Raw genomic sequence first — 24,299 nt, 5'->3', positions numbered from 1 at the left:
ATTCAGAAATTAAAATGATTTTTAAAAGACCTTTCTGATCCAAACCAATTGTTTTGTTGCTGCTTTTTTCTTATTGAAGTGACTTTATCTGGGCATTACTTTATTAGTGTTGACAGCGCACTTCATAGTACAATGTATAGTAGGAATGAAAAGTAATTATATATTCACGTGATTAGTTTGTTTATATCATGTTTAAAATGCTTTTCTGGTAAATATAAACCAAAAGTCATTGGCCAAGGTGCATCTCTTACAGTTGCCCTTGGTACAGTCCATTGTTCTAAAAACAGTATGTGTTAAAAATATTTTTGTCCGTGAAAAATGTCAGTTCAGCAGCTCTGCCAACATTTGGAACCTCTGCTTTTTCTTTTTTTTTTTTTTTTTTTTTTAGGAGGCGTGCTGACTCCTGGCTGATCACGTTTCAGTTGTAGATCTGTTTCGTTCTGCAGACCCAAACGGCTTCAGCAGCGCTGGAAGGAGGCAGAAAGTTTGTGCTGCCGCTTTCCCAGCCGCACCACGTCCGAACAAAGCAGGTACTCATTTCCCGGAGCCGCTGCCCCGAGCAGCTCCGGGGTTGCGGGGCTCTGCGTGGGTGCTGACGGGCACCAGCCCCAGCGTGACACCGAGCCTTCTCCTGCTGCCGGTGCGCACACTCCGCTCTCTCCGCCCTTTATTCTGGGAAAACACCCGGTTCAGTTATTCAACGTATATTTTTACTTTTTTTAATCCTCTTCTCCCTGCTCACCACCACCCCGCGGTATAAACAGTAGCCGGGGAGGCGTGACAGCAGCTTTGGGGAGACAGAGGGCAGCAGGGCTGCGAGGTTTAAGTCCCCCGAGCAGATCGGTGGTGGCTCCGTGCTCTGCCCGGGGACCAGGAGAGGGACGGGGACCCCTGCCCGGCCCCGCGGCTGCCCCACGCCGGGCAGGAGGACGGGCCAGGGCAGGGAGCGTGGGTTTCACAAGCGGTAGGCTGGGCAGGCTGAAAGGGCAAAGCTTTAAAGAGGGGACTCCGCAAGTTCGGTTTAGTTTTGCGACTTTGTCTTGACGCCTCGAAAGCTCAATCGAAGCTTGTAGGACAAATTGCGTGGTGGGTCGTGGGGGGAGGAGAAGTAAAAAAAAAAAAAAAAAAATAAAAAAAATCTTGAAGTCTCTCCCTCAACTCCCTGTTTCAAATGCAAATAGGGAGAGAGATTTGTTCCCGCCCCACCCCCTAGCCCGGCTCCTGATTTTTATCCAAAGGACTCCATCTGTATATCCTGTCAAGGAGGAGGAGGAGAAGAGGCGGGGGGTGGGGGGGTAGTGGGGCCGGGCAGGCTGCTTGCTCCCTGGATCCCGCTTCAATAGCCACCGCTGGGTCTTCGGGAGGTACAAAGAGTCCCTGTGCCGCCTCCGCGCGCCCTCGAACGGAGCTGGCAGCCGGCTCCAGCCACCGAGCCGTGATATCCCCTGCCCAGAGCAGCATCCCCACCTCCTCTGCTTTCTCCCTCCCTCCCCGCTCCTTCCCTCCCTCCTCTTCCTCCTCCTTCCGCAGCCACGATCCGCACCCAGTCGGAGCTGGGCTTGGCACCGGCACCCACTTCTCCCATCGTGTGCCCAGCGGCTGCCTGTGCAGTGCCGCGCCGTGCCGTGGAGGAGGAGGAGCGGAGCAGCGGCAGCGCTCCCATCCCCGTCTCCGCGGGTGCGGGCGAGTGCGCGGGCGGGCGCGCAGCCCCCATGCCCGGTGGGCGCCCGGCCGCCCGCAGCCCGCCCCCCTCTGCTTGGGAGCATCCTGCCAGCACTTCGCCGCGGAGGCACCGCCAGCCCTTGGAATTAAAATACTCACCACGCTGGGCAGCCCAGGGAAAGGGGGAGCAGGTAAGTGCTGACTGCACCTGTGCCTGTCCTTGCCTTCCTTCCCCTTTCCGTTCGCCTCTCATGTAGGCAGAGGGCGGTCGGAGCAGTTGCAGGAAAAGGCTGAGCGCTGTTCCTCCGCACCCGCTCGCCCCGGAGCGGCTCCTGCCCGGAGCGGAGCCCCGGCTCTGGGGAGCCGCCGGGGGCGGCGCGGCCGCGGTCGTAAGTTTGGCGTTCCTCGGGCTGGGGGCGGCCGGGACCGGCCGAGGGAGCGCCCAGCACCAGGTGTGGTGGGGAAACCGTGGAAAGTGGGAGCACTGGGACTACAGGCGCGTGTGCACCTTCTGAGAAATAAGAGAACAATAGCATCACTCTTGACTCTTTGGAGAAGTCTCACAGACGAGTGGGGACGAGGGGTGGGGGAAGGGAGGACCACAGACTTCTGCAAAATATAGGCAGCCCAAAGTCCTGACTGTCTCAGTCCTTTCTGCCAAGCCAAAGCGGCTGTCTTGCTTGAGCTCGAAGTCTGGCAGTGATGCTACAGTGCAAAATATTATAGAGACAATGAAATTTCCTGAGTTATTTCCCAGAGCTTTTGTCCTTCTGTGTCAAAGATGTTCTAGAGTTTGCAAATGTTGAAATTATGGAAGCTGTTTCTTTGATTAGTATTCAGCTGGTAAGGCTAGCTCTGCAGTGCTTGGTTGATGCTGACCCTTCCCCCTCCACCCTGTCCCCCAATCCATCCACATATCCACACACGGGCATGTCCTGCTTTCCTTTCCTACAATAGGCTGTGTACACCAGTAGCCAGAGGTTTGTCATCTGGATCCTCAGACTTCTAGTTGCTAATGGAGGCAAAAAAATGTCCCTTTCTGAGATATGGTTTAGCCTTTATACTGCTTTCAAAAGGTGAAGTAGTTCAGGTGAGCCAAGATTCCACAAACGATGCCTTCCCCAGGATGCGGGAAAGGATAGGAGATGGATAATTGTGATGTGCTCTGATTCTGGGAACTGAAATGCTGATACTTTAATCTTTTCTCCTTGCAAGGATAAAATCTTATGTTCTGATAGATAACTTGCTCAAGCCAAACCAGAGACTTGAAAGGGCAGAGTATACTTCATAGTCTCTCTAACAAGACATACTGACTTGCAATTTTTCAGCTAAAACATGGGTGTTTGTGCAGCTTTGCAGAAAATAAATTGCTTTTCCAGGACAAATAAATAAATACATAAAAGAGCCAAACTCTTGAGCATGCCAGTTTCTGAATCAGTGTCTCCTTGGCGTTGATACGTGACTTTACTTCTCTATCTTTATTATATCTACTAATTGTTTCTGTGTTGCATTATTTGAGTTTGCAGGGAATTATTACTGGTGAAAGCTATGTACTTTGTTTCTGAGAAAGGTGGGTCTACATAACCCCAGGTGCAGAGCTGTTCAGATGGGCAGCAGCATGAAAGTTACATAACTAAATTAAGTTTGCTTACCCTGTAGCTTCTGAAGGTACAACAGGTCAACAGATAAGGATCAGCTATAAAGTGATGCTGATTTTTTTCTCAGGAATATTGTATCAGTTTTAACAATGCAAAAGTGAAGTGAGGATATTTGGAAATGGTACGATTGTGCCTCATTAGAGCTAGTTCAGTGCAACGGGTGTGTTACCACCTTTGGAGAAAAAAAAGAACACAAAACCCACTTAACAAACCCAAAAGAACTATCCAGGGACCAAATGCGCTATTATTTTTAAGTCCTTTTACACAATTTTATAGCTTTTCAGTCTGCAACTACCAGGGGATCTAATCTAGACATCTAGACACACATTTATTTTAGTGTCATGAAGAAAGTCTGAGTAAAATTCAAAAAACAATTGCAGTAAAATCCACAGTAAGGGAGGGCCTAGTTCTGACAGGTTTTAATATTAAGTATGTGCAATATCTAGGGTTTGAGTACTCAATAAAGGTTTAAAACTACCAGGAATATTAGGAATATATCAAAGGTAATAATCTGAGCTACCACTGCATGTTAGAAATGTGTGTCAGTTAATGTGAGTGAAAATACAAACATAAGTAACATAGCCTATTTTCTTGCAAAACCCATTAAAGATTACAATTTTAATCAAGGAACATTTCACCCTTATAATGGGAGAATTTACTGTAATTAAAGGCTGATGTGGGTCATTAGAATAGTGTTAAAAGTCAGATGACAGCCTCACAACTCTCCTTAGTCTACTTTCTTTGATTTAATAGCAAGGCACTATTGATTATTTGCTATTGATTTAGTGGCAAAATATTCTTACGTTTTCATGTAAAAGTGTAATTGTAAAGCATTTGTACAGCAGCAGATTAACTGTGAATTTTCTGGTGAGAAGAATGGATATAATATCCACATAGATTTTCGCCTATCTTGTTCACGTATGACTGTGTGTACGTACACGTTCCCATATATTTCTGTGTTTCTTCAGCAGTCAGAGACTTGACTGAAAAAAATCATTACTAATGCATGACCTTCTATTGTTCTACTCCAACTTAAATTCCCACTTTGCTATAAACCTGGCTAAGCCTTTTCTCAAAGGGATTCAATTCACATATTGACTCCCATGTGTGATGAAAATAGAAAATATTTTAAACTTCCAACTGGTTTACAGATGAAGATACTGCTTGGGAGTCAGTCCTAGTGATGTCTAGTAAGTTTTTGTGAGTGTTTTCAATCTATTGACTTCAGTATCTGATGTGTTCAGCGATTCTTCAATGAAGGCCTTTCTTGAGCCATTCCTTTTCCTTTAGTTTATCACACACATTTTTTTTTCATGTACGCATTCATGCTACTACTGGGTATTGTTTTCTCGTGGCAATAAAAATCATTAAGTTCTATCTGAGGAAGGGTGCATAAAATAGATGGTTACTTCAGTTCTTCCTGTCAAACCAGGCTTAACTCTGAGCAGTAATGCAGGAGTGCCTCCTCTGGGAATTCAGCAGTTCTGCAAGAAAGTCATCCCTAGGCGTTATGTGACGTTCTTCAGCTGAAATGAGGCTGCAAAAATTGAGCTCGTGGAAATTTAAATATTTGCCTTGATTGGTCCCAGATCCACAAATACTGCTGGTGTTTCTTTTCGATACCTGATCAAATTAGCATAATCCTTCCCAGCAGCTTAGATCTTTCAAATGCACCATGGCAAGGTGAAAAACCAATAAAACCCTTTCACATGGAGAGAATTATATTAGAAAAAAAGATCTTTCTTCCACTAATTTTGCATGGGGAAGAAAACAAACTTACCAAGAACCCAAACAATTTAGCGCTCTAGGCACGTGCAATCTTATGATCAACTGCAGAGCAGTGTAAAAGACCAAAAGCTGTTGCCTGGTTTTCTTTATGAAATTTTTTTAAGCCATATAATTTATTGCAGTGTACCTCGTGTTTTTCTATCGCTTCATCAGGTCCTTTCACCTGAGTCAGAGGGATATTGAAGCCAGTTTAGTGTAACAGTGCCATATGTTTGGAGCAATGATAGTTTTTTGCTTGATAACCAGATGCAGACTGCAGGATGTGCACTACATTTACAGATCTCCCATGTGAATATTTAGGCCAGTTAGCGGCAGGAGGTTGTGGTCTGTAGTTGTTATGTCATCTGGCACAGGGAGTTAATAAGTTCCATCGTACTGCCTTGACTTGCAGAGCTTCATTTCATCACGGGGTCCCCACCTCTCTTGCTCCAAGGCACCCTCCTTTTCTTTTTTTCTTTCTCTGAAAAAAGTGATAACCAGACATTGCAATTGACACCGTAATTAGGCATGTTATCTTCTCAAAACCTTTTTGTCTCAAAGATCACATTTCTGTTCATGTGCCTGTGGAGGAGTCTCCTGTAATATTTAAGATTTGTGACATGGAGGAGCTGCAGACTTGTAACAAAGGGGAATTTTCTCTGCTACTAAATGTAACACCTTGTCCAATGGGCATTGTAAAATTGAATGTCAAAGTATAAATATTTCAGTGAGGGCAGTCCAGCTGTCAGGGGGCTCACCTGCTGGTTCTACTTTGTTTAAGGGATCATGGTTCAAGATCCAGTGGCAACAGTCACCCTTGGAATTATTTCAACACCCTGGCTCTGATTTTAGTGAATGACTAAAGTAGAGAAAAAACAAAAAACCCAGTGGGATAACTATGCATTGTTGACCAAGCTAATGCAAGATTTACTAGCAGGTGGTGGCTGCTCAGTCGGTGAGGTCCATGTTTGCGCAGTAAATTTTGCAATGGTATCAAAAATGGAAGAAATTTGATGAAAGGAGAATAATGGGGCAGGGAGGAAGATAAGGGAAGAAAAGGCAATAAAAAATGAGTGATAAACTCTTCAGTTACAACTCCAATGCGTGGCTGACAGTGAGATTTCAAACTAGAGTAATGCAATCCAGACTGGTGGAGTTTAGTAATGGAAAAGGGTTTGGAATTCCACTTCTTCCTGAAGCATTTTACACATTAGAAACACTTGAGGACAAAATATGCTGAAGGACAAAATCCTCAGTTGGGTTGAAGAGGTTGACAGGAAAATGATATGGTTCATAGATTAAGCTGGCACTGTGACACTGGTAGCAATGTGTGAGCAGAAGTCTGCAGGAATTTGCATTTTGGCTGCAAAGGTTAGGTGGTGCAAAGATGATCTCAAGAGCATTCATCAAATTGCCCTACAGGGCTGGGGAAATCTCAGATGTGGGGAAGGAGGACTTCCATGATGATATCTCTGAGACTGAAAACTTGTCCTTATCTGCTGGTGCTCATTGTGACACGCAAACAGTGAACACTAGACTTGATGAGTTGTTTTAGAAATTATGGAGCGAAGCAAAATATTCAGAGAGATTTTCAGTGGGTGTAAATTACCCTTAATTGCTTGCAGTGAGGGGGACTATTCCTTTAAATTGAGGATCTTATTCAAGATCTGAATGTTTTCAACAAATCAAGATTGCCCCTTGGAGACAGTGCATAATAGTGTCTTTTTGACATTAGCAGATTGTTTTGGGAAAGTAGAGTAGTAACATTTTTCAGTTTAGCAGTGTATACCAGTACACTGTGGCTTAGATATAGTTTAATTTTTTTACAGCAGATGGGAGAAAATGTAAGGTTCATGATGTATATTGAATGAAAAGGTTATTATGTTTTTTCAAACATGTATTCTTCAATCTGAGATTTTATATATCAGCCAGCTATTTAAGAACCTAAACGATTTTTTTTTGGTTTAGTTTTTTGTGTTTTGTGAGTTTTATTGATTCTTACAGCTGTTCACTTGGACAGCATATTACTGCTTGGTTGAGATATGCTACCTGCACTGTCCAGATCACATAACATGCTCTCCAAATTACACACCAGTTCTATTACTTTGTATTTTTCATTTGTTATTGCCAGGACTACATATAAAGCAAATAGGGAAAACAAGCTTAGATATGAAAGCTAGAGCTTAATGCTTTAAATACACTAGGAGACAATTTTATTTTTAAAGGCCTAAGTTACTTTTTAGGTTGGCAAGTGAATGAGGAGATATGATTTGGTTTACCCCTATCTGGGGAGGGCAGTAGCATTTGGAAGATCAGAAACAAGATGTAAAGGTACACTTTTATTCTAGGGTAGTTATGATATCAAAAGTGTAAATATTTCTCATTTTTTTAATATTCTGAATCTTGTTTTGTAGAAAGAGATAGCATTTCCTAAAAGAGCATCTTTAAACAAAGAGTACAAAGTGGTTGCAAGTCAGTTTTGCCATCGCACTCAAGTCAGTAAACACAGATGACAGTGAAGACACTGGAATCAGAGCACTGAATACCCTCTGTCACTGTCAGTTTTAGTTTTATCCACTGCTGCAAGTGCAACCCTGAAATCTTGAGCTGTGACTTAATGAAGAAAAAAACACCAACAGTACCTCTTAGTTTTCAATTTTATGAATACTGTGACGTTGCTTACGTGGTCTTGTGGACTTGATGCTTATGGACATCATAGAACAGGTGATGTTGAAGTGCTAGTTATGCTTGGACAAAATTAATCAAAAAAATCCTTATAAAATTATCTATCTATCTATCTATCTATCTATCTATCTATCTATCTATCTATCTATCTATCTATCTATCTATCTGTCTATCTATCTATCTATCTATCTATCCGTCCATCCATCCATCCATCCATCCATCCATCCATCCATCCATCCATCCATCCATCCATCCATCCATCCATCCATCCATCTCAGTAAGAAAGGTAGTGAAATGCAATTTAATAAAGAATTCTTCCCAAAACAGAAATTATTTTTAAGTATAAAGAGACTTCTGCTTTTGGAGGTATCACATATAAAAGACAGTGTGCTGGAAGAACTATAAATAAAAACCTTAAAAAAGGGGCTTTAAGAGGAATAGGAAGACTTATCCTGAAGAAGAGAAAAAAGGGAGGGAAGAGTGTTTCAGAGCAGAAAGTGCTGCCACACAGCTGAATAAAAATAATTGGAATTTCGGAGTCTGTGTGGTGAAAGTATTTGAGAATGAGTAAACCACAACAACGTTTTTTTTCTAGGAGGTGTGAGTATTCTGCTTTTCATCAGATTGTGCTGTCTAGCATATGGACTGTTTTTCAGTTGGTATTTTGGGTGCATTTTTCAGTTCTGTGCTGTGGTGTGTGGCTGGGGACCATGGCACTCCATATGGTGGCTTTCATACTTTCCTGCAGGTGTAAAAGAAAGGATATAAGAGAACACTGTTTGAGATAAAGGTTAGAGCAATTCTAGGTTTGAAATGTCTGTTCTGAGCAAGAACAAGACATTTCAAACTGCTTAGTGAAAAGACTCTAACATATTGTAAATGTTTTACTGACATTTCTTAAGAAAATCCATTTTGTATTTTTATCTCTGTTAAATAACAATCTGCTGCCTCTGAAATAAACTGACAGTTTATCAATATCAGATGTCTTTAACATGATGTAACTTAGACACAGAGAGGGGCAATCAAGGATGCATAAACAGCCTCTACTACAAACAACACTTAACGTAGCTGAACAGAGCAGTAGGAAGTGAGCATATCTCAGGGAAAGCACAGATACTTCCTCAACACTCATTGGCAGCCCTCTCAGTAATTACTGTCATATGGTCATGATTTACCCAAAGGACCAGATCAAAACTGAGTTATGACTAGTTGGGATTAATCATTTCAAACTAGGCTCCTCTAACAAGGATGACACCTGCTTGTTAATCCTGCTGTGACAAGAATTTTGGTCCATGTTGAAGTGACATCTTGTAACTGTAACATCGTGTTTTCAAAATTAGGGTCTTTAGGTAAGGCTTGCCTATTCTTTTCATTTTGCCTGTAGGGAGACACTGGATTTTCCTATTTGGAAGCTTTCAAATTGCTGCTGCTTAGCAAACACGCTCAGTGGGTTTGTGGTTTATCCCACCAGCCTCTAAGCAAAGCCTTTCTTGTGCAGGGCAGTACCACAGAAGGGATTACAATAAAAAGGCTTTAAATACAGTCTGTAATCAGAAGAGCTTTTTATTTGTTTCATGTTTCTGCCCTCTAGGTACCTTTGGCAGCACAATGCATAGGCGTTCTGCAGCTGAAAGAGCCTGACATACTGAAAACAGATAGTGGATATCACATTTCACTCAGTTTTAGTAGTAATGGGTAGGACTATGATAATCAGTCCACAGTGTTTAATGTGTATGTGATTTAATGTCTAGCCTTTTTAGATTAATTAAAAGAATAAAGGATGAAATCTTATTTCTTCCCTGGCTTCCTAAGTAGCAGCAGTTCACTCCAAATTAATGCCGTTATCTATTTTAATTTCATCCTTATTTCCACGTTTGGCACTTCGTAAATGCTTCTTGTCTCCCTTATTGCTCACTTGGACAAGGAGGATGTCTATTTAGGAGACAGCTTTGCTTCTCTGGTGATTCTTCTAAAAGGCGAAGCTATGTTTGGTTCTGACTGACAGAATTTATACTTTTAAAAACATTATGCTAAGTATACATTTTTACATGGGCAGAGGAGGCTTTAAAAGGCAGAAAACAGTCTTTGTTAAGTATTGAAATTTCTCTTTCTAAAAAAATATTTTTTTTATTAGTAAGTCCTATGAGTTATGAAATTATTAAATTTTTAAATAAAAACTGATTTACATTTGTTAATTCTGGAAAATCATTTGTAATTAAATCAAGATTTCATTGAAAATACAAAATGACATTATCTTCTGATCTTTCTGGGCATATTTCTGTATAAATATATAAAGTAGTCTAACATGTTTCTTACAGTGCCTGACATTTGCTTTAGGAATGTAGTGAAATTGAGTGGGGAGACTCAGGGCTTTTTACCAGGTCAGATTCAGATCAGAACAAATCATAGCATCTGGTGTACTGTGACTAAGAATCAATCAAATTGTTCCGATTCATTTTATACTCCTTCATTTTACTTTTGAGTTATATGGGAGAGAGTTAATCTAGGATACATCCCTGCCAATATTACAGCTTGGTGCCTCTAGCTGGTTTATAATTATATCATAGTAATGGCAAGTAAATCAGATCATAGCAGGCAGAAAAGAAAATATCAAACCAAATGACTGTAAATAATAACTACACTTATTTTGATTATTTTAAAGAGGAACAATTTTAGCATTTATACTGGAAAAAAAAAACCCTGGTGTATTAAAAGAACATTTAGGAGAAAACTTTATGGCTATAAATACAGTTGTATCAGCAGTAGTAATGCCATCCAAGAAGTTCACTATAAACTCAGAGAGATTTATGTAAACTCATTGGTGTTGATGAGGAGAAAAGTAATGAATAAACAGTTTCCATGCATGATGTGAAAACTGCAAAGAATTTGCATTCTCTAAAAAAATTTAAAATTCTGACAACAGTTCTTGTCTTTTTCCTGGATAGGTACCCATTACACCATTTCTTTGGTGAAGGCGGTTCAGCAGTGGTGACATCTTCCAATCGGCCACTCTGCAGATTATTATCTCTGGACTCCCAGCTGACACCCTGCCGGAGGCTAGAGCTACTGAGACAACTGGAATTGTGCCTGCTTTGGTCAAGGTTTTTTCTTTCACCGAGGAGATAAAAAAAAAAAAAGATGAAGTTGGGCAAAGTGGAGTTTTGCCATTTTCTTCAGATACTAGCTCTTTTCCTGTGTCTTTCTGGGCTGAATCAAGCAGAGATCACAAGGCCCAGGTCAAAGCCCTATTTTCAATCAGGGAGGACGAGAACCAAACGCAGCTGGGTGTGGAATCAGTTCTTTGTGCTGGAAGAATACATGGGTACAGACCCACTCTATGTAGGAAAGGTAGGGGATTTAAATAAACTTTGGAGGGTGCAGATGCTTGCTTTTTGATGTGTTTATATGATGCAATTTAAAAGTTGTAATTCTGTTAGCCCAGAACAGCAACACATGGCATTCTTGTAAGAATGCAAGGTTCCTGTTGCAATTTTCTTTAAGAATTCTACATATTAGCACTGCTTGTTTAATGGAGTACAGTAATGAAACTGTTTCACCACCACTGATAGGAAGAAAATATTTATTACTTATACTAGGTTTTAAAACAGAGGAACATAACAATGAGTATTCTTTTTTAAGAGTTAACAGCTAGTCCCAGAAAAGAAGTTCTGTATTATATTGTTTGCTCCCTAAAACTCAGCACCACTGAAAGCAAGAGAGAAAGAATCAGGCGTCTGTGGGTGTGATGAGTGAAAAGGAGGGCATGTCTGCATTACTGCTTTTCTTTGACATTGCCTGGCTGGCAGATTGTCACCTTGGGGGCCTCGCTGCTCTCTGTGCACAGCACAGCCTTGTGGCTTTACCTCGCCTGTGATGGGCATGGGTCCAGTGGAGAGCCAGCCCTTTTACATCAAGGCAGCCCAAATGGTTCTTTCTGAGCGCCCGTCGCTGCACACGGAGCACACTGAGCACAGCTGTGAATCCGGGACTTAGCTCATTTACTGCCTTGTGCTAGTGGGTAATACGCTGCCTTCAGCAATTATGCAGGGGAAAAAAAAGCCCACAAAACAAAACCCCCTCTTGTGTTTTTCTGTAACATTTATGTGTAATCATCTTATTGAAAGGAAAACCCATTTTCTCAGTAATATCAGAATCAATAAATAGAGTTTCTCATTAAAATACAGCAAATGCATAGAAAACAAGGGAGTGACAGCTTTTGGCACAACATCACGCTTACAGAAAAAGAGATGAAGTAATCTAAAATCCACTGCTTCAAATATACCAGTGCAATGAATTTCAGCTTACTTAATTCATCCTACTGAGACAAAACCTTGATGTTTGTGTTAATGCAGTTAAGCACTTAGAATTTAATCATGCCAACGGAATAATCAAGTTAAAGAGGGAACTGCTTTCATGATTGCAGCTATCGTTGTGTTTAGGTGCTTTTTGAATTGGGACTGGTACTTTGCATAATTGAACCCTTAAGAAAGGTGTGCTAGGATCAGAAATGTCATCTTGTGGTGACATTACAGTGATCTTGAAAGTTTTTGTAAAGTTTTACATTATGTAGCAGTATCCATTCTGATGTCACACAGCTGCTGGTTGCCTGTGTGGGTTTGTCTTTTTGGCAAATTTGTCCCCAGATTGGAGTTTCTCTTGTGGCTCTGGAAATGGCCTATTTGGCATTTTTCCTACTGATAAAAAAAGAAGTGTGGCTTGCAAATTTGAATTTCTCTCCTGGAAAAGAAACGTCTTGAAATACTTGAGTGAAGACTAGTTTTGATCTGTAGTAATTCTCATATTCAGTCGATTGCTATATTATGGCCAAAAATGCTGTGGTAGTGCTGTAGCACATGATATTTGCATGCATGTGGTTATTTTTAGCTTCACAGTCTGCTCTTTCCCGTCCTTTGCAAGAGTCCTAGCATTCACAGGCGGATATCTTCCAAAACACAACAATTTTTTTTTCCCCCCTGAAACATTCTGTGCCCAGTCTGCTTTTGTATCAGCAGTATGAATTGTTGGCTCAGGAATTTGTACCAGCAATCCATTTTGTGGGAAAAGGAGATAAAAATTTTCACTTACAAAAAGAAGCCCATCTTCCTGGAAACACAGTCCTTGCTGAGCATCTTGTAAGATAAGATGTGCCCAGTTCCTAACCTTTTCACTGCAGAGGCTTTTCACTGTGTGGCTCCTGAGGTGCAGTCATGACCGAAGCCACATTCCCACACAGGGGAGCAAAAAGGTGAAGAAGTGAATTTCTTTCTGTGTCTTAACATATTATGTGTAGCACCACTACAAGTGCGGCTGAAGTGAGCAGCAGTCACCTTCCTCCCCCTCTTCTCTTAAAAACGTTGTTGCTCTTGATTCAAATCCTTTGCAGGCAGGTAGGGACAGAGGAGACCGAGATTTGGATAGGAAGGATGGAGATTTTTTTTTCCTTGGTAAGGAAGCTGCAGCAAGCAAAAAGCTCTCATAACTCGCTTTTCTCATCAAATGAAGTGGAAGCAGCAACCAGACTCTGCAGAGTGCTCTGCTTCTGGGGAGGCCACTCCTGCACTGCCTTACGTTCAGGATGCTTTGCAGGGTGCCAATCTAACCGCACATCCAGGAAGGAGGGACCTTCCTCCTGCTTTTAAGGGCTGTTAGATAAAAAGGCTTTAGAAACACTCAAGCAAATGGATCTGTAATGGGGAATACTGTCTCCTTGCCACTATTCAATTGTACAAAGCCCTAGGCAATTCTGGTTGGAAGGCAGCATTTGGGGGATGTTAGGGTTACATGGCAAATCATTCAAGAGTTGTGAAATACCAATGTTAATTCCATGTTCAGCACTAGCTCTGTTCTCCTGGGTGTCTGCGTGCTGACACTTTAATTACATGATCATGCTGGGTAAAATCCTATTCCTCGTAAATAATGTAGTAGGATTCCTATTCACCTCAGTAAAACAAGTCCTTAATTTTTCAGTGTTTTCATGTGTGTTTAACAAGGCTTTACATCTATACCTGAGCATCTGTACTGCAGCCTTCCTTCTTGATATCCTTTTTTCGTTTTCCTAAATGCATATGTTTTTTTTTTTATTAAGGCAGCAGTGCCTGTGTCTCATGTGACTCTGGAGGAACCTCTGGAGGAGTTCCATTAATTTCACTCTAATAGGGGTCAAAGGTGACAGAAGTTTGGTGCCTTTTTTTATTCTCTTCTTTTAAAATGTAGGTCCTCCATCTCTGTGATATGAATTTTAATCATCTTGGATGTAATTTCGAGTGCTTCTTGGGAGGTGCTTAACATGTAATCAGATTGTGGACTGAACCATATACAATTCTTTTCTGTCGGTCAGCACAGCACATGTTATGTTCACTTGAAGGGCTGAAGCATTTAACTGTTTAGCGCATTAAACTGTTTGGATAGGCACTTTTCTCCTCCAGACATGCCATGTAGGAGGTGAGGCAGTTAACTGTGATGCTTATTGAGCTAGAAGCATAGCTGGCTTCTGTTTTCTGGAAGATGTTTACTACTGTTTGGTAACATGTTTTTGTGAAATGCCTTACTTTGTATTTTCCTTGTAAATTAGGATAATGGAATCTATTTGGAAAAAAAAAGAGTATAGAGCAGTTTTAAGTGATTTGAAGCATAAACACATAAAATTAGGAAAAAATTTGTTGAATATGCTATTATGTTGACTATTTGAAAAGTTGCATACAGTCTTGTAATTGAAGTTTCCATGGGTACAAATTGGTAAAAAGGGGTATAGTAAAAGTAGAACTTGAACATTTTGTTGGTACTTTTTTGGTTTTGCTACGTAACTATCAGACATCCAGGGTTTGGGGGTTTTTTGGTCTGATGGGTTGGGGTTTTTTTATTATTATTTGTTTTAATCTGTTTTCTGCTGCAAGAGTAATTATAGTGACACAAAATCTCTGCCAATAATAATTTCATTTTTCTTATTAAAAAGTTAAAAAATCCCAAACAAACAAAAGAAGCCACAAACAAACCTGAAGAAGCAAAAAAGGTCTTTGAATTCCATGTAAGATGCTGATTGATAGTATCCAAACCAACTTTCCTTTTCCAATGGCTCTAAATTTAGGTACAGTTACAGGGCAATTTCAAGCATTTTGCTGACTTGAACTCTTCCCTTGAGATCTCACTAACATATGAAGGATGGAAAATAAAACCCAGAGACTTTTGACTGAGCACAAGCCCAATAGATTAGTATGGAACTTTGAGAGGCTCGTTGGTAATTCTCCAAAATAATGCTTCGAACTCATAAGATGCCCTGAGTGTTGTTTTTTATTTATAATGTAAGAGAAAGTAAAGCGGAAGTCCTAACCTGCATTTTCTAGATTGTAAAAGGAAGAAAAGGTTAATGAGTGAACTAAGAGCCCATAGTTTCCTAGATCTCACAGTCATTGCCTTCCAACACAATTTTGCCTGCCTCTTCTGACTGTTTTAAGGTAAATAAACCTGTTGGATCCAATTTGGACAAAAGTGCATAAAAGGAATATTTGCATTATTATTTCCTGGAGTAGTATAGAATGAGATGCATGTGAAAAAAGAAATGAAGTTAAGCTTTTCCTAAAAAATTATGTCATATAAGAGAATTTGCAGGTTCTACAAGTTTTAAGAGAACTTACAGGAAGGATAGGTTTTTAAAGCAGCCATATAACAAGTTTATGTTATTATTAGCATAGAGAGTGGGTAGTTTTTTTCCAGTCTCCTCATTTTGGAGGGAAGGAGGCTGGATAGGATACTGGGGTTTTAGATTAATGCTTTGTTTTTCAAAGGTGATGGTGAATATTTCAATAAGGTGACAGAATTACTCACGTACTATATTTATCTGTGGTGTGACCTTGTCTCAGGCCATACAGATGCAGTCAGCAGTAGGGCTCTTTTCATAGAATCATAGCCTGACAATTTCAGATGTGTCTGACGAATTTTGACTGAGTTGGATAATAAGAGTCTTTGCTAAAATACTTTAAGGCAGTGAGTGGAAGTGCTGCCCCCTCAGTCAAACTCAGACTGAACTGTGGGAATATTACTGGCATTTTGGGAAATGGAGAGGACATGGGGTGATATTACGAAGGCTAAATATAGGTAAAAAGGACTGAGCTGCCTCAGTTGCACATGGTGAGGAAGGAGGTTAGTCAGATGCAATTCCTTGGAGGGATCTGACTCTCCTGCTGCTTCTAGAGGCATCCAGAGGGACTAAGGCTCTCTACTCAGCTTCAGTCTGTTTTGTTGTTTTTTTTTCTCTAAGCATTCTGAGCAAGGTAAATGTTCATGCCTGTTCTGCAAGTAAGCCCCTGGTTGAGAGTACCCATAGCTCTGCAGATTTTTGTTCATTTTCCACCCCAAGAAGTTTTGGAAAAAAAAAAATTCAAACACACTAAACTCAGACCAGCTATTTTTCATCTGTCTTTGTGGCCTCTGTGTGGAAAACAGACAGCATAATAACTCAGAAAAAAACTTCCTCTTTGTTATATTTTTTCCTCACTTTCTATTTGTGTTATCTTTACTTTTATCATAATCTTTGAAGCACTGTTGTTTTATATACTCCCAGAAGGCCATTTACGGAAAGGAAAAAGAAAATCTGCTGTATTTCTGATATTTATCCATCTCAGGAACTCTTTGCTCTTCCGTGCTACGAAAATTGATAACAGTTGACCTTTTAAGTAAAATGGGACATGCCATTCTTGTCAAGTATTTTCCTACCACAAGTACTGCAAATGGAATGAATGAACAGACAAAATAATTAAGTCCTACTTACTTGCTTTATGTATTGAATAGGTCTTGGGGAAGTGATGCTTCAGTTGTACTACAGATGTATGACTTTACTATCTCAACTTGTTCTGTCCAGTCCCAGTATCACACACTTTTCTTCACTGGGTAGTCACTGTGGGCTTTGTGTGCTATTTCCATGCTATAATTTATGTGGATTACTCTGAATAACTGAGAGATGATTGACAATCCAAACGTTCCCTCCTTAACATGCAGGGGCTAAAGTGTCTCTGGGGACAGTGGTGAGATTAAGGCGCACAGGAAGAATTATCCAGAAGGATAACCTAAAATCTGCTGCCTTTTCCTGGTTGATTTCATCAGCCTGAACAGCTACAGTGTAATTTCTTCTCTCCCTTTTTACTGGAAGCCCTCTTCTCTCATAGCTGAATGGATACTGGAGAAGCTTTTATGCCAGGGACTTGAAGTGATGACAATTTCACAAGCCCAAGCACTAAAAGACAATTTGTATGTAATTTCATTATTAAAAGTGATAATAGAGTTGAGAGAATTATGGCTGGATACTGAACCAGAACATGTAGCTTTTTGATCTCTTTCCGTAATATAGAACATTGATCCTTAACATGTGCCGTTACAGAAGAGGAAGGTTAGTGAAGGTGATGACAACATCAGTAAATTAGTCAGCCCTCATGGCAATTTTTGGTTCAATGGCACAGCCATCCTATTTATGTAATCCTGTAGTACCATTTCCGTATTTCAGCAGAATGAGAGGCTCTACCTGCAGTGTTCTGCTCTGAATGTCTTGTGGGCATTATTTAAAACTAAATTTTATGAGTCTCTGACAAAATAGAAAAACAACAGTAAAAGCTAATTTTGCAATTATACATAGATGAGAGGCTCCTGTATGCTTGGCTGATTATCAGAAAATGCCTTCTTTTCAGGAAAGAATGAGATTTGAAGCTCTGATGTCACTCAAGCTGATGCTGCTTCAGTTGACATTCCTTCTCCTTTTTGTCTTCAGAGATTGTACTTGATCCCTTAGTTCTTGTTATTGGCTGTCATCCAACATTCAGTTTTATGTCCCTCCTCATGTCTCACAGTTCTGTGTTAATGGCATTAGAAATACAGCACTGTAAAACCATGGCTATCAGGGACTGTGAGTATTTGCATTGTTCTAAGACAAAGAAAGTCCATTCATGAATTATTTTCCTATCTAAATTGCAAGCAAACACAACCCCTGCTCTGAGGCAGTGGTCTTATAAAGTGAGAACTAATAGCAGACTAAGAAGCAGTGACAGAATTCAGAGAACTATAGTGTTAATCAAAATCTGAAAATAGTTTGAGAAGAGTGGGTCATTAGTGCTGTATTCTATGAATATATAATATTTCTTTTCTGAAAATGAGACTCATGCAACATTTTAAAACATTATGAACATATAATTGAGAGCTCTTTCCTGCATTTACTTCCCAGTATTTATAGATGACAAATTTTTTGAAACTTTTAAGTGCAGACCTGTTTAATATCTATGTTAGTACAAGGCTACATCTTCTTTCAGACCTGTAAAGATAAAGGATGTTTTCCAATTGCTTTCAAAATATCAGACTGCATATGCTTTATAGTTTTACATCTTGTAGCCTGCTGTCACACTACCTTTTTCATGTTGCCTTTTTTCACTTATACATCTTCTGTTAGCCATAAGTGTCTGTCTGCAGACTCATTGGGCATTCATTTCATGTATTAAGTATTTTCCACGTGTCACCGTCTAAAAGTGCTGCCAGGACTGTTACTGTCTTGTCATAACTCTACTGCTAAATTTCTTCTTTGCTTCACACTTGTTTTTAAATATTATACTGCATTTCTTAATTTCCTGGCCCCTCTCTTTTTTTCCCCTAATAATCACTTAATAAAATATTACCTGTGTACATATGTCAATATTTCAGTGCTAACTTTAACCACTTAAAGGGAGAACCTGGGACAATATATTTTAGGATTCTGAAAAAAATCAGGGAATGGTTCATTTGCATGCAATAAACTGGCTTTTACATAAATGCACTGATGATAAGTATTGGAAATCTCTTTAGTAATATCTTATTATCTCAGCACTGTGCATTTCCTTGGAAGAGATAGCTGAGCAAAGTGCTAATGGGGGAGCTGCTGAGAGAAGAAAGATGTTAATACACTAAGTTGCTCAGTTATTTTAGAATAACTATTAGCTACCTTATGCTTCCAGCATCTTCTCTGTCACTTTTGCACTGGAAGAGATACTTACTGTCATGTAAATTAGAGACAAGTAGCTCTTAGAAAAGGCAGTGGAGTGTGTGTTCTAGGAAGAACTCTAATTCTGTCCCAACTCTTCAAACCATGGTCATGGTATGAGTACCAGCCTATATCAAGAGCAGAATTTTGCGGATGTCATAATGCTTAATCTTTCGTAACTTCAAGGTTATAAGAAGGAGAATTAGCCAGTTAAAAATAAACATGAGGGTTGTTCACTTGTTATAAATAAATATTGTGAACACCTAACTATAATTCATTTGAGCTCAATGTATAAATAGGAACTCTTTTAACCTTTCCAGACAAGTGTAAACTTAGCCAATGAAGAAGCTCATTGGTAACAGATACTGATCACCAAATCAGTAAACAGGTTCATAAACTTGAAGAATATATTTAATATTATTTCTTCCAGATGTTCTTGAAAAAAAAATACTACCATTAACAGTTCTGTCAATGTAAAAATATTTGGTGATGTTACAGCCCTGTGCTGTTGCAAAAGTGATATTGTTATTTATGTAGGTGTAAGGCACATAGTATGGTAGTAACACAGTACAAGTCATAAACATAGCAAAGAATAAGCCTTATTTTTTCTTCCAGATAAATAGGAATGCCAAGAGAGACATAGCTCTTTTGCATACAGAAGTTCATGCGCCATTACTCATGTACTAGGAAACACAAAATATGCCTTACTGACTTGGTCTCAAGTTGTCTTTTTCAGAGTCCTCCCCTGGGAGAAGAAGCTAATTCTAAACATTCAAGAAGAAAGCAAAAAGTTTTTTAAATCTGTTTTGATTATTAAATTATGCTGTTCATAGAGTAACTGAAGATTTAGTCCAAAATCTTAAGATCAGTTTTATTCACCCTTGGAGACCATTTGAGAGTATTAATGTTGCAATGCAAATATCTGGTCTTTTAAAAATTGAATTTTTAACTGATATTTTATTCTGTAGGTTAGTGAAAGAGGACTACTGAAGATTGATTTGCAACATATATGAACATATTTCACATTTTGAGAGTGAAGAAATAGTGGCTTCAATTCATATAGTAGTCTAATATTCCTAAAGCACCAAAGGGATGTGTTGTGACATTGTGTGTGGGTCAAAAGGTATACACTAAGAACAACAAAGGACACTCTTACATAATGTTCTACCTACAACACAAAAAATTCTTAGGCCCTCTCTGAGTAGAAAGAAAGAAATTTAATGTCATTTTCTAGGTGATGTAAGACTTTTCTGCATAAATTCCACAAAACATTGCCAGAGTCATACTGTTTCATTTAGTTTTCATGTTTCTGTAAATCATGAGAAATTTCCTTAAGGTTTAACAAGACATGCAATTCTGTTGCTGTGGAGTATATGTGAGAAGAATTGAACCCCAAAAATTGTTTTTCATTTGAAATGCTTCCAAAATATGGAAAATCTGGTAGCTGGATTGTTCATGTGTAAGGACAATAAGCTGCTTAAACACTTCATACCGAGGTACCAAATTGTTATCCTGCTGACTAGGCAATCAGGCAATTCATTTTCCTTACAAGGTAGGCAGGTGCTGTATTACGTGAATTTTACCTTGTTATCCTGTAACAATGAAAAGTTTCCAGACACAGCTGGGAAAAGCAGATGGTCATTTCTTAAGTTTCCATAATCATGGTATAAGCGTAATGCCATTAATTAGCAAAATACTTAACTTGTCTTTCTTACACAATCTATACACATTATATGGGCAGAGCATTTGGAAAAGTGCTTGGCATGTTTTTATGTTTCTTTTTTAACTGGCAGGGCTGTAATTCTACATAGTCTACATATTAAAAGCTGTTTAAATAATTCCACTTCCTCCTGGATGTTCATAATCTTCATGTATTTCTAGACTGTTATCCTTCCCACCATCTTTCAGCCTTTAGCACTTAGCTGTTGCTTAACCAAACAATACTTTTAAAAGGTTTTCCTTTTGAGTCTACACTGTAGTCTTGTGTTCATCCATACTGCTCTTTCATTCATCCCCTCATTTTTTTTTGATGTCTTCTTGACAGTGAAAAGCTGTGAACAAAAGCACTCTATTGTTGCTTCATCTAAACAGGAAATAAGCCAAGTGAAACTGTTACTTCCTTTCTCATTGTAAGATTCAAATTGCACTATTCATGTTTGTTTCTTTCTTTACAAATTCATGTCCACTACCATGCTGAGAATCGTAAAGTCATATTGCTTTTCTGGGTTTTTTTATCTTTATGCTGAATCAAGCATACTTCTGAGCAACTATCAGTCCCAAAGCAATGGAAATAATAGTTGTTTGAAATGTTTCCATTTGCTTGACTGACAAACCAAGTGAAGCCGTGTCAAACAAGGTTTTATGGAGCAAACATGCAGGAATTAGAATGATAGCACTGATGAAGCATATACGCAAGTGGGTATATATGTCTAGGAAGCAATGGAGGGACCTCACATTGAGGAATAGTTTCTGCGTATACTGACACATTTATTTAATTTAGATTTATTTTAAGATTCAAGGAAAGTGTAAAAATTCTAGTCTATATTGGTTTTAGTTTGGAAAAATAGAGATTGAAAAAGTTAAAGAGAAGAAAAAGTGTGCCAAAGAGTGTGAGATGGGAAGGGACATGATGAAGAGTTTTACTTTGTTTTTATCACTCTGGAGCCTGATGTAAAACTGAAATCAATGAGAAAATAAATTTAGATTAAGGTATAACAATCTAATCACAGATTGGCTCAGGTTAGGAGAGAACACAGTGGGTTGTCTGGTCCAACCTCCCTAGTCAGTCAGGGTCATCCCAGAGCACATGGCATAGGATTGTGTCCAGACAGCTCTTGAAAATTTTCAGTGAGGGAGACTCCACAACTTCTGTGGGTAGCCCATTCCAGTATGTGGTCACCTGCACAATAAAAACATTCTTCCTTGTGTTCAGGTGGACCTTTCTGTGCATCCATCTCTGCCTGTTGTGTCTTGTTCTATTGCTTGTTGAAGAATCTGGCTCCATCTTCTCAACACCTCTCTTCAGAATCTTGTAGACATTGGGGAGGGCCCTTTCAGTTGTCTGTTTTTGAGGCTGAACAGGCCCAGCTCCCTCAGCCTGTCCTTGGAAGAAAGAATATCCAGTCCCCTAGGGATCTTTGTTGCCTTCTCATCGACCTGTTCCAGGAGTTCCATGGAGCTCCAGGAGCTCTCTCTTGTACACAGGAGTCCAGAACTGGACCCAGCACTCCAGATGTGCCTCACCTGGGCTAAGCAGAAGGGCAGGATCACCTTCCTTGACCAACTGGAAATGCTGTTCCTAATGCACCCCAGGATCCCACTGGCTGTCTTGGCCACAAGAACACACTGGCCCATTGATATTTTGTTGTCTACCAGGACCCCTGGGTCCTTCTCCAAAGAGCTGCCTTCCAGCAGGTCACCCCCTGTCTGTCCCAGTCCATGGGGTTATTCTTCTCCAGGGGCAGGACCTTGCACTTGCCTTTGTTGAATTGCAGACAGTTCCTCTCTGTTCATCTCTCCCACCTGTCAAGGTCCCTCAGAAGGGCTGCCCAGCCTTCTAGGATATCAGCCAGTCCTCTCGGCTTTGTATCGTCAGGGAACTTACTGAGGACACATCTGCCCCTCCATCCAAGACATTGATCAATAAGTTAAATAGTGGGTGTAGTTTTGAACCTTGGGAAACACCACTAGAGATGGGCCTCCTGCTACACCCTGAGCCACTGACTGCAGCCCTCTTGTTTAGCCAGTTCTCAGTTATCCTCACTGTGCACTCATTCAACCCACACTTCCTGAATTTGCCTATGAAGATGTTGAGAGAGACAGTGCTGAAAACCTTGCTGAAGTCAAAGTAGAAAATATCTACTGCCGCCATCCCTCCAAGCAGTTTCATTGCAGAAGGCAATCAGGTTGGTCCAGTGTGACTTAGCATTAGTGAATCCATGCTGACTACTCCAGATCCCCTTGTTGTCATCCACATGGATAGCAATAGTCTTTTAAATGAGGACAGGGATTGAGGTGAGGATCACCTTAAGTGTAGGTCTTGATTCCCTATGCGCTTTGCTGAAGAAGCTGTATGCATCCGTATGGATCACACATTGGTTTAGGTCACCTCAATCCACCCCATGGGTTCTAGAAAGCAGACCTGACTTGGTTATGTTAGCACAGATGGAAAAGGAGGGCAGGTGGCCAGGTTTTAGAAATATACAGGGGAGTAGGTCTGTTAACTAGCAGATGTATTTGAAAGAGACAAAAAACGTAAGTAAAGTTCATTTTTAATCAAAAGAGGAAAATGCTGTGTGAAGCAAGGTAATCTGTGATACAAGACATCAAAAGCAAATATCATCAAGACAAAAACCTAGTAGAACAAGTTTTTATGCTTCTTTCATGAGACTAAGGAAGCAATGAATAGAAAATGAAAGATGTAAATATTTCTTATAAAACATTACTGGAGAGGGCTAGAGAATTTGGAATTTGTTCAAAAAAAGCCTAAAATATGAACAGCAGAGTGCCAAACAGCCCAGGACAAGACAGAATAGCATTCTATACATAGAGGTTCCAAGAATTACTGGGTCAAGATAAAGCACTGATATGTAAAAAACAACATGAAGATCTGGAGGAGTCCAAGCAAATCTGAGCTCTCAGCAGACGGATGGAAGGATGCAAATATGTGCAGCTGTCAGGGAAGTAACTGGACCATGTCCAGACTGTTTCCAAATTAAGAGCCAAAAATCAAAATTATGAGTTCTCTGGTCTACCATTTAAGAAGGCAGCTCACACCTTACAAAGCAATTTTTTCTTGGGTGCTAAAGGGATGAAATAATGTTATCCGTGGTTTTCAGAACTTTAGTAGACACCTTTCCTTCTAGACTGATATTTTGACATTGATCATTTCATGTAACTATATTTCCTTCCATCTGTTTGCAGGCTGCCTGAGATTTTTTTTCATGCAGACTAATTTCAATGTCCTGTCAAAATTAGATGCTGTTCCATGTTATCTAAGTCACAGTATTACATTCAACAATTTCCATTCATCTCTTATTTTAGTAAGCAGAGATGGGTAGACAATGATGGTCCATTCTGCTAGTCTGATGACAAAGTTGTCTTTCTGGATTTTTGGTTTTTTTTGGCAATTTTACTTCTAGTAGCACAAAGTGAAGTCAATGAATGCTTTATGCGTGGGATGATACAGACTGAGGGCCCAGGTGCTTTGTCAGGCTTCCAAAATACCTGCCAAGCAGAAAATGAGACTGTGAGGAAGATGGAAAGATTAAGACATCCACCCTGATGACAGATCCTTCTGATTTAAAGATATAAGGGTCTGTATCTATATACCATATTAAAAAGGGAAGATATTTACCTTTGCTTCTGAAATTATGTTGTCATATGTGTTTTAGACAGGGGCCAGTCTTCCAGTTCTGATTCTTTGATGCATGCTTTGTATTATACTTAAAATGCAAATATCATTTTGGAACAGAGTTTGAGGCTTTAGCAGGATGTGCTAACAATTTTTGTCTCAGATTATATTTTTTGGAAAATTA

The 24,299-nt window shown here is 39.9% G+C and overlaps 1 protein-coding gene across 1 annotated transcript in view; it reads left to right on the top strand.

Annotated features, from left to right (window-relative positions):
- The first annotated feature begins 455 nt into the window (after positions 1-455).
- LOC115917209 (cadherin-7) overlaps positions 456-24,299 on the top strand; it is an 84,136-nt gene continuing 60,292 nt past the window's right edge. Inside the window, exons 1-3 of the mRNA XM_030970951.1 lie at positions 456-530; positions 1,531-1,853; positions 10,718-11,120. Of these exons, the coding sequence (XP_030826811.1) occupies positions 10,911-11,120 (210 nt within the window). The 5' untranslated portion in view covers positions 456-530; positions 1,531-1,853; positions 10,718-10,910. The remainder of the gene's footprint in view (positions 531-1,530; positions 1,854-10,717; positions 11,121-24,299) is intronic.

This window comes from Camarhynchus parvulus, chromosome 2, assembly GCF_901933205.1.
Source record: "Camarhynchus parvulus chromosome 2, STF_HiC, whole genome shotgun sequence".
Classification (NCBI taxonomy): domain Eukaryota; kingdom Metazoa; phylum Chordata; class Aves; order Passeriformes; family Thraupidae; genus Camarhynchus; species Camarhynchus parvulus.
This window is presented reverse-complemented; position numbering and strand designations above follow the sequence as displayed.